The sequence below is a fragment of the Rhinopithecus bieti genome, unplaced genomic scaffold, assembly GCF_001698545.2.
Source record: "Rhinopithecus bieti isolate Rb0 unplaced genomic scaffold, ASM169854v2 scaffold_574, whole genome shotgun sequence".
NCBI lineage: Eukaryota > Metazoa > Chordata > Mammalia > Primates > Cercopithecidae > Rhinopithecus > Rhinopithecus bieti.
In genome coordinates, this window is record NW_016803605.1 from 5,902,924 (window position 1) to 5,914,180 (window position 11,257).

The window sequence follows — 11,257 nt, forward strand, 5'->3', positions numbered from 1 at the left end:
ACCACGCCCGGCTAGTTTTTTGTATTTTTAGTAGAGATGGGGTTTCACCGTGTTAGCCAGGATGGTCTCGATCTCCTGACCTCGTGATCCACCCACCTCGGCCTCCCAAAGTGCTGGGATTACAGGCGTGAGCCACCGCGCCCGGCCTGTACTATTCTTAAAATTTTCCTGAAACTTTGAAATTATCTCCAAATAAAAAATTTTGGGCCAGGTGCGGTGGCTCGTGCCTGTAATCCCGGCACTTTGGGAGGCTGAGGCAGGTGGATCACGAGGTCAGGAGATCAAGACCATCTTGGCCAACACGGTGAAACCCCGTCTCTACTAAAAATACAAAAAATTAGCCAGGCATGGTGGCAGGCGCCTGTACTAGGGAGGGCTGAGGCAGGAGATCGGCATGAACCCGGGAAGCGGAGCTTGCAGTGAGCCAAGATCGTGCCACTGCATTCCAGCCTGGACAAGAGTGTGAGACTCTGTTTCAAAAAAAAAAAAAAAAATTTGAGGACCTGGGCACAATATCATGCCTGTATTTCCAGCATTTCAGGAGACCAAGGTGGAAGGATTGCTTGAGGCCAAGAGTCCAAGACCAGTCTGGGCAACACAGTGAGACCTGTCTCTACAAAAAATTTTCAAAAATTAGCCAGGCATGGGGGTGCACCAGCAGCCCCAGATACTCAGGAGGCTGAGCAGCAGGAGGGCTGCTTGAGCCCATGAGTTCAAGGCTGCAGTAAGCTATGATGGTGCCTCTGCACTGCAACCTAGACAGAGTGAGACCCTGTCTCCAAAAAAAACCAAAATTTTTTTAAAGAAGTAATCTGACAAATGAAAATTAAATGCCTGATGCAACTATATTTTCATCAAAAGTCCATTCGAATCTTTTAAAAAAATAAAGGGTAATGGAAAATTAGGATTTCTGGAATAGAAGTAAGTAAAAGGATCATTGGAATGCTTTAATCTGTAAAATAAATAACTACAGAGTGGGGCACAGTTGCTCATGCCTGTAATCTCAGTAACTCGGGAGCCTGAGGCAGGAGGATCGCTTGGGCCCAGAAGTTCAAGGCTGCAGCAAGCTATGATCATACTACTGCACTCCAGCCTGGGTGACAGAGAAAAACCTCATTTCTAAAAAATAAATAAATATAAATATAAGTAATTAAAATCAGGAGGTGACAGTGGACAAGACGGACTACTATTTCATAAAAGCTCTATAGCATGTCAATTACCTAATAAAAATACAACTGATTAGCTATAATATAGTTTCTTGAAGTTTTTGAATAGTAAAACACTACTGTACTGAATCATAAACTATTGAGTCATATGCAGTTAACCAAGGTAAAAGGCAAAGAAACCCAAAATTTTTACCAAGAACAAATACTTACTTTGTGCAGTAGTGTTGTAGCATTTTCCCTGATAAATATAACAGCTTTTTCTTTCAATTCCATAACAACATGCCTTGATTTAACTAATGCAGTCTCTCCAAATAACTTTCAGAAAAGAATAAAAAAACATTTAGGTCTAGTTCTAGGTATCATTCTGAAAATTTTTTCAAATATTAAGAAACTTTGAAAATTCATCATTATATCCAAAAAGTATCAGAATTTAACCTACAGTGATAGAAAGTTGTGTCTGGGGGTAGGGGATTGACTGGGAGGGAGCAAAGAGGAAGCATTAAAAATGTCCTAAGTCTTCACCGTGGTGTTGGTGACAAGGTGAATACATTGGTTGATACACTTAAAACATGCATTTTAATTTTGAAAACTATACCTCAATACAGTTCATTAAAAGAGCAGCAGCATGTAATACGTATCAACAGAGTAGTAGAAATGAAGACAACTCCCTCTGAGGCCCAGCTTCATAAGCAAGTTATCAACAGTTAGTCTTCTAGAATCTCTTCAATGATGCTCAGTGATACTCTCAGAAGTAATTACAGTAATTTGGCCATTTAGGTGATAACAAAATTAACAGCAGATATTTTGAGCAAATGTGGTATAGTGGAAACTGCACTGAACTTAGAGTGTGAAGACTTACTACTACAATATAAAACCTTGGGTAACTTATTCCACCTCCCTGAATCTCAGTTTACACATTTGTAAACTGGAAACTCCAGGGCTGTTGTAAAGAATGAGTATGAAAATGTGTGCAGGCACCTTATTTCCACACCAGAATCTTAAGAGATGTTCAACAAATGTTCTTAAATCTGACAAATTATCAATTTCCTTGCTACAAAGACAGAAGGAAAACGTGGACTCCAAATTCCTTTGTTAGTGCTTTTACATCTATATTCATCCCAAGTCAAAGTATTTGTTCTTGAAGCTCTACCTTTTCACTCAAACTGGCATTCATGAAGTTTGACACAGAGTGCTGAAGACAGGTACCAAATGAACCAACCACAAATCTTAGGGCCAGCTCCCACTGGCTAGATTCCTGAAGATTCTGAAGCAGGGCAGAGATGGAATTTATAACAGGTAAAACAAGGCCATCTCCTGCAGAGTGATAAAGGATTTTAATATTTAGATTTTTTAAACAAAGGAAGACCCTATTATTGAAAACTGTTTTCAGGGCAGCCTACTTCTTCAATACAGGTAACAGTCACAAAGTTTGTTCTCAAAGTTAGTTAACATGAGGCTTGACTTAAACCAGAAAATAACTAAGTTCACTAGTTAATGAGATACTTTGATTGTAACTTGCCTATTTTAATTGAGATGTTTAAATTTTTAGCTGAAGAAAAATCATTTGTCCATTTGAAAGATAAAAATTTATAAACAAATTCATAGAACACTATGAGCCAAATCACATAATCTACTGAACTTTTAGACAAATAACAATGTAAAAAAAAATAAACAAACAATTACATTAAGGATATTAAATCACATTCATATTTAGAATTTCAAGAAATTTCTAGAACTACGATTTTTTGTTTTTTTAGAGATAGGGTCTTCTGCTGCCCAGGCTGGAGTACAGTAGTGCCATCATAGCTCACTGCTGCCTTGACCTCCTGGGCTCAAGAGATCCTCCCACTTCAGCCTCTCAAGTAACCAGGACCACAGGAGCACACCACCATATATTTCTATTAAGAAATCTTGAGGCCGGACATGGTGGCTCCCGCCCGTAATCCCAGCACTTTGGGAGGCTAAGGTGGATCACCTGAGGTCAGGAATTCACCTGAGGTCAGGCAGGGTGGATCACCTGAGGTCAGGAATTCAAGACCAGGCTGGCCAACATGGTGAAACCCTGTCTCTACTAAAAATACAAAATAATTAGCACACGACTGTAATCCCAGCAACTTGAGAGGCTGAGGCAGGACAACTGTTGAATCCGGGAGGTAAAGGGGTTGCAGCACTGAGCCGCAATCGTCGTGCCATTGCACTCCTGGGCAACAGAACAAGACTCTGTCTCAAAAAAAAAAAGGAAGAAATCTTAATAGAATGCTATATATTTCTGATGCCAAATACCTTCATTAAGGGAGCAGTATGGCAAACTAGTAGACTCCAAGGGATATCTCTTGCTTTCTACAAAAGATAATAAAACGTTAAATAATACTAAATAGATGGCCACACCAAAAGCCCAGACTTCATCACTATGCAATATATCCATGTAACAAAATAACACTTGGACCCCTTAAATTTATACAACTAATAAATACATAAATAACACTAAAGAAAATAACCCTCACACAGCACATACACTCAGATGTGTAAATATTTCACTATTATAAAAAAAGTTCTAAAGCAAACTGCTGCTTTAAAAATAAATAAATATACACAGGAAAATGCACAGGTAAGTGTATAACCTGATAAACCTCCACAGCCTGAAGGAGCGGCATCCAGATCAAGAAACAGAGTATCGGCTGGGCACAGTGGCTCACGCCTGTAATCACAGCACTTTTGAAGGCTGAGGTGGGCAGATCACTCGAGGTCAGGATTTGAGACCAGCCTGGCCAACATGGTGAAACCCTATCTCTACTAAAAATACAAAATTGGCCGGGTGTGGTGACATAAGCCTATAATTCCAGCTACTTGGGAGGCTGAGGCACGAGAATTGCTTAAACCAAGGAGGCAGAGGTTGCAGTGAGCCAACATCATGCCACTGCACTCCAGCCTGAGCAGGACTCCGTCTCCAAAAAAAAACCAAAACGAAAAAACAAAACAAGAAACAAAACACGGCCAGCTCTCCAGTCCCTTCCTTCCTCTTTCCCACCCCCAAGGGTAACCACTGCCCTGACTTCAAACAGCACCAGCTTAGTCCTAGCCTGTGTTTGTACTTTACATAAATGAAACCACACAGTATTTATTCTTTTGTATCTGCTTCTTTAGCTCCACATTATGCCTATAATTACTGTGTGCAGTTCTAGCTCCAAACCTCTAGTTTAAATTTACATAAGGCAGAAATATACAGAAAATAATGACACAAATAAGATTTACCAGTTAGAGGCACAAGAGATGAAATCAGTTCATAAATCACCGGAAGCACCATCTGTGACTCAAGAACAATTCCATCTTCACTGAAGAAGTCACTGTAAGACCACTCTTCATATGGATCTCTATGTGTCCCAAAAGAAGCCTAGGTGCCAAATTATACAAAAAAGAGAGGAGTCAATACGCTGCACAACACAGGTAACCATCTTCAGCAAGCAGAATCAGATCTATTAGAGCCAAACAATTTATTTTATTTTATTTTACTTTTATTTATTTATTTTTTTGAGTCAGAGTCTTACTCTGTGGCCCAGGCTGGAGTGCAAAGGTGTGATCTCAGCTCACTGCAACATCTGCCTCCCAGGTTCAAACAATTCTTGTGCTTCAGCCTCCCGAGAAGCTGGAATTACAGGCTTGCACCACCATGCCTGGCTAGTTTTTGTATTTTCAGTAGGGACAGGGTTTCACCATGTTGGCTAGGCTGGTCTTGAACTCCTGACCTCAAGTGATCCACCCACCTTGGCCTCACAAAGTGTTGTGATTACAGGCATAAGCCACCACACCTGTCCTTTATTTTAATTTTTAAACTTATAAGAGATGAGGTCTCACTGTGTTGCCCAGGTTGGTCTTGAACTCCTGAGCTCAAATCATCCCTCCAACTTGGCCTCCCAAAGTACTGGGATTATAAGGCGTCAGCCATCACATCTGGCCTACAGCCAAACAGCATGGGTGGCCAAATACTACCATGCATATTGTGTTTCTTCTGGTCTATGGCTTATAGAAATTTAATTTAAGTTAAACTCTAACAGACGGACAATGTCGAGGGAGGCCTTGCTGGAGGCCCAATGTTTTGAAAGATAGTGCAAATTAAAGTCAATTAAGTGACTAGAACAGAGAAGTGGCCTCACGCCCTTATGTTGTTTTCCAGTCTAGGGTAAGAAAATATAAGAGATGGATTCAGTATTTTCATAAACTTTGCAAATGATTAAAAAACAGGCCAGGTGCAGTGTGGCTCATGCCTGTAATCCCAGCACTTTGAGAAGCTGAGGTGGCGGAATCACTTGAGCTCAGGAATTGAAGACCAGCCTAGGCAAGATGGTAAGACCCTGTTTCTACAAAAAAAAACCTTTTTCTAAATTAGTCAGATGTGGTGGCACACACTTGTAGTCCCAGCTACTCAGGAGGCTGAGGTGGGAGGACTGCTTAAGCCCAGTTCAAGGCTTCAGTAAGCCTTGATCATGCCACTGCACTCCAGCCTGGGTGACAGAGCAAAACCTTGTCTCAAAAAAAAAAAAAACGGTGCATCATGGGTTGCCCGGGATTTAAGGAAAAAAACTCAAAAGTAACTTACTTTCATGATGATTCCACAGTCATCCATTTGGCACTGTCTAGAAAGCTCTACAGCCATTAAACTATGTTTACACAGTTCTAAAGCATCTAGTAAAAAATCTGAAACAAAATGGAGAAAAATCATTAAACTCATATTTCATGTCTTTAGGATAATGAAAACAACCTTTTTATAATTACCATTTAAAATTCTAAGGAAAGCCGCAATGCAGATAGAAAGGTTCCATATAGCTTTGACTACCCTAAAAGTTAAACCTTTTCTCAAAGTTGGCTTGAAAATAAGATCAGATATGGGAGGCAAGGAATTTCATAATCCTACGAAAGTGAGTAATGTCAACACTCAGAAATGACATTGTTAATATTTTGAAATACGTCCAAACAATAATCCTCAAAGAGAATCAATTATAAGCATCCCTTTGTAAAACACAGATACTATCTCTAGTCTGACAACCATGATGCCCAATTGTAAAGAGACAGCATTTGGGAGACAAGTATGACATGAACCAGAGAATAGAAAACTACGTATTTTATAAATCTTGTCACCTGGACTGCAAATGGTGGCAGCCTGGCATGCTAGATCATGTATCACGGTAGGAAGACTCAGTCCCACAGGCACTGTCATTGGGACATTATCAGCCAACATCTGACAAAGCTTCTGACACGTCAGAAACAGCAATTTCCCAGTATCAGCATTGCAGTGATACTTAAACAAGTCTCTATGGAAGAAAGAAAGTATTGGTAGTTACAACTTACACTGAAAGTAAACGCATGTGCCTTTCTTGGATTAATACATCACCACCACCATCAACACATTAAATGTCTTCTAAATGTTCTCATGGTATATAGTGTAGTTTTTCTTTTCTTTCCTTTGTTTTTTTGAGACAGGGTCTAGCCCTACCGCCTAGGCAGGAGGGCAGTGGCACAATCATGGCTCACTGCAGCCTCAGCCTCCAGGGTCAAGCAATCTTCCCACTTCAGCCTCCCAAGTAGCTGAGACTACAGGTGTGTGCCACCACACTTGGCTAATTTTTAAATTTTTTTTTTTGTATAGATGAGTTCTCACTATGTTGCCCAGGCTGGTCTCAAAACTCCTGGGCTGAAGTAATCCTCCTGCCTTGGCCTCCCAAATTGCTGGGATTACAAGTGTGAATCACTGCGCCCAGCCTGTTTTTCTTTTTCTGAGTCTCACTCTGTCGTCCAGGCTGGAGTGCAATGGCACGATCTCGGCTCACTGCAACCTCCACCTCCCAGGTTCAAGCGATTCCCCTGCCTCATCCTCCCGAGTAGCTGGGATTACAGGTGCCCACCACCACACCCAGCTAATAGTTGTATTTTTAGTAGAGACAGGGTTTCATGGTGTTGGCCAGGCTGGTCTTGAACTCCTGACCTCAAGTGATCCACCCGCCTCGGACTCCCAAAGTGCTGGGATTACAGGCGTGTCGCCACACCTGGCCCCAGGCTGTTTTTCAAATGACTAAGGATACCATTCGCTGCTGAAGTGCACAGTAACCTAAATTTAATGGTTATGTTACCTAACTCTGCAGTATTGCTTACTTGCCTTTTATGCTACTACTTTCTGACACTGAGGCCCAAAATACGCTCTGAGGGTGAGAAATCAAGAATCGCTTCTGTGAAAAAAGAGTGTTACTGGCCCTACCCTTATGACTGAAGAAAGAAATCAGGCAATTGTTACTCTCTTTCTTTTTTTTTTTGAGACGGAGTCTTGCTCTGTCTCTCAGGCTGGAGTGTAGTGGTGCAATCTTGGCTCACTGCAACCTGCCACAATCCTGACTCAGCCTCCCTAGTAGCTGGGACTGTAGGCACGTTCCACCACGCCTGGCTAATTTTTTGTATTTTTAGAAGAGACAGGGTTTCACCATGTTAGCCAGGATGGTCTCGATCTCCTGACCTTGTGATCCGCCCGCCTCAGCCTCCTAAAGTGCTGGGATTACAGGCGTGAGCCACTGCGCCTAGCCGCAATTTACTTTCAGAGAAGCTATGCAATTCAGGGACCTGGAATGTCACCTGCATTTTTTCAGTGCTGTTTTGATGTTCCCGTCTTTTAAGGCTCTCAAGGTCAGCTCTGCCTCCAGCTCTTGCTTGGACACCTGCAGGGCCAGTGCCTGTCTGTGCAGCTTTGATTCCATACTTGGGTTCTGCATCTCAGCAGCTATGGGCTCCGGGGTGCTCCTGGGTTTGTGTTTCACCTGTGCAACTTCGTGAGCTTTAATGTGCTGCTCACGGAGATCTGCTACCAGGGAACGATTGCTATAATCTTCAAATGAAAGAAAGACCTCAAAGTTTTCCTGTAGCAAAGGTAAGCAAGACAAAGTCCCAAGTCTGTTTAATCTATAGTTTTTCGGTTTTTTTAAAAATAATTTTAACTTTTACTTTAGATTCAGGGGTACACCTGGGTATATTGTGTGATGCTGAGGCTTGAGGCACAACTGATCCCATCACCCAACATAGTACCTGATGGGTAGTTTTTCGACCTGTGCCCTCCTCCCCTCCCCACCTCGGCCAAGTAGTTTCCAGTTGTTTTCATCCATCCATTCATTCACTTATTTTCAGGCAGGGTTTCACTCTATTGCCCAGGCTGGAGTGCAGTGGTATAAACATAGCTCCTGCAGCCTCCACCTCCTAGTCTCACACCATCCTCTCGCTTCAGCCTCCAAAGTAGCTGGGTCTACAGGTACACATAACCACGCCCAGCTAAATTTTGTTATTTTTAGTAGAGACAAGGTCTCACTATGTTGCCTAGGCTAGTCTCAAACTCCTGAGCTCAAGTGATCCTCCAGCCTCATTCTCCCAAAGCGCTGGGATTATAGGCATGAGCCACTGCACCCCGCCTCCAGATGCTTTTCACAGAAAAAGCTATTTACAGCAGGTCTCAAACTTTTGGGTCATAGGACTCCTTTACATGCTTAATTGTATGATTCCACTTATATGAAATAGCTAGAATAAGCAAATTCACAGTGACAGAAAGTAGAGAAAACCAGGGGCTGGGGGAAGAGAGGAAAGGGGAATTATTGTTTCACGGCTACAGAGTTTCTGCTCAGGGTGATGAAAAAGTAGATAGAGGTGATGGCTGCACAACACTGTGAATGTAATTAACACCACTGAATTACAAACAAAATAACTGTTAACATGGAAAATTTTGTTATAAGTATTTTAACACAATTAAAAATTAATAATGCATCCAGGCACGGTGGCTCATGCCTATAATCCCAATACTTTGGGAGGCTGAGGCAGGCAAATCGCTTGAGGCCAGGAGTTTGAAACCAGCCTGGCAAACATGGCAAAACCCCATTTCTACTAAAAACATAAAAACTAGCTATGTGTGGTGGCACACACCTGGAGTCTCAGCTATTCGAGAGGCTGAGACTGGAGAATCTCTTGAACCCAGGAGGCAGAATCTGCAGTGAGCTGAGATTGTGCCACAGCACTCCAGCCTGGGCAACAGAGTGAGACTTTGTCTCAAAAAAAAATAATAAATAAATTAATTAATAATACAACATACCAAAAAAAAATCGAATTGCATATTTTAAATGGATGAATTACGTGGTATGTAAATGACATCTCAATACAGCTGTTGAGACAGAGAGAGAGAAGGAAAACCAGTATCTCCAGTTCCCAAAAGCTAGTGCAGAAAACTTTTTTTTTTTTTGAGATGAAGTCTTGCCCTGTCACCCAGGCTGGAGTCCAGTGGCGCAATCTTGGCTCACTGCAATCTCCGCTTCCTGGTTTCAAGCGATTCTCCTGCCTCAGCCTCCTGAGCAGCTGGGACTACAGGTGCGTGCCACCACACCTGGCTAAATTTTTGTATTTTTAGTAGAGATGGGGTTTCACCATGTTAGCCAGGATGATCTTGATCTCCTGACCTTGTGATCTGCCCGCCTCAGCCTCCCAAAGTGCTGGGATTACAGGGGTGAGCCACCACACCCAGCCATGCAGAAAACTTTAAGGAGGCACAAATGCACTGACTGGTCAAGTAATAATGTTTAACATGGCTTGATATGTTTACCTGTAAGCTAGCAACCTCTTTAAATAGTTTCAACATTTCTTCACATTCGTCCTTCTTCTGCAGATTGTCTATAATTAAATTTTTAAAAGTTATAGCAGACATGCAAATTCTCATATTATCAGAATTTTAAAGAGAAGAAATTTTAATTAGCTTTGGTTCTCTCATCTCAAGTCTTCAGTAGTTCTTCTCAGATGATAATATATAGTAACTAAGTACAAAAAGAGATCTAATTTGAAAAAAATCTAATTATTCTTTCAGGAGGTAGAAAACAGAAGTTTATGGGTTACAAAAAAGTTATTTTTCTGAAGTAAATTGTAGCTTCTTTTTTTTCCCTGGAAAGTTACTTTCTTAATTGTTTTATTTAACTTCCAGTTCAAATGGCTTCTCCCCACCATCATAAGCAACCAATAAATGAGAAAAATGAGCAATGAGTGCGAGACACTAAGGAAATCTAGTCTAGCACTAAATAGTAAGTGAACATATAAACAAACGATAGGTTGATTTTGCATGCGTCTATTCTTACATTGCTGATAAAGGAAAAAAGGAAGAAAGACTTTTCATGAAGCAAAATGGGTGAGATCAATAAACACAATCAGAACCAGAAAAACTGTGGGTATGGTGAGAGTTATCATTGATGCCTCTTTCTGAAGAGGATGAGCTTTGGAACAAAACTGAGATGAGAAAACAGAAATAAAAGCTACCTTTCTGAATGTCACATAGTATCTTAAGAATGTCCACGGATGTCTTCGCTACAGACATTCTCCAGGCCTTGCCCTAAAAATAAATAAATAAAGCAAAATAAAATCTACTTCCTTTTCTGACCAATTCAGTAGTACATATACAAATACACAATAACCACAGAAGCAGAAAAAAAAATCATGGAGGAGTTGGGCAGCTGAGAAATGAATCGTTAATGAGCGTTACACAGGGTAGACCTGAAAAACTCCAGTATGAACTCCTGGATATATGATTTAGAAATACCAAAGAATATGCAACTCTCCCAAATAACCTTTCAACTACATTATGATTAACAGATCCTTATTCTCTTTTAGAGTTGTTATTTGAAAAAACATTTGGAAAAGTTAAAAAGAACAGAAATCTAAAAAATGGCCTAGAGAACAGAAGTCTAATGTAATAATCACTACCTTCCAGTGATTATTAAAAAAAAAATTTTTAAGAGAAGGAAAAGGCCAGGTGCGGTGGCTCAAGCCTGTAATCCCAGCACTTTGGGAGGCCAAGATGGGCGGATCACGAGGTCCAGAGATCGAGACCATCCTGGCTAACACGGTGAAACCCTGTCTCTATTAAAAAATACAAAAAACTAGCCAGGCGAGGTGGCGGGTGCCTGTAGTCCCAGCTACTCAGGAGGAGGCTGAGGCAGGAGAATGGCGTGAACCCAGGAGGCGGAGCTTGCAGTGAGCTGAGATCCAGCCACTGCACTCCAGCCTGGACGACAGAGCGAGACTCCATCTCAAAA

At 41.4% G+C, this 11,257-nt stretch overlaps 1 protein-coding gene across 1 annotated transcript in view; it reads right to left on the bottom strand.

Annotated features, from left to right (window-relative positions):
* Window positions 1–11,257, bottom strand: part of KNTC1 (kinetochore associated 1) — a 100,283-nt gene that overhangs the window by 35,711 nt on the left and 53,315 nt on the right. Inside the window, 9 exon segments of the mRNA XM_017889010.1 lie at window positions 1,360–1,481; window positions 2,317–2,480; window positions 3,450–3,506; window positions 4,419–4,557; window positions 5,761–5,858; window positions 6,300–6,472; window positions 7,782–8,062; window positions 9,781–9,848; window positions 10,482–10,554. Of these exon segments, the coding sequence (XP_017744499.1) occupies window positions 1,360–1,481; window positions 2,317–2,480; window positions 3,450–3,506; window positions 4,419–4,557; window positions 5,761–5,858; window positions 6,300–6,472; window positions 7,782–8,062; window positions 9,781–9,848; window positions 10,482–10,554 (1,175 nt within the window).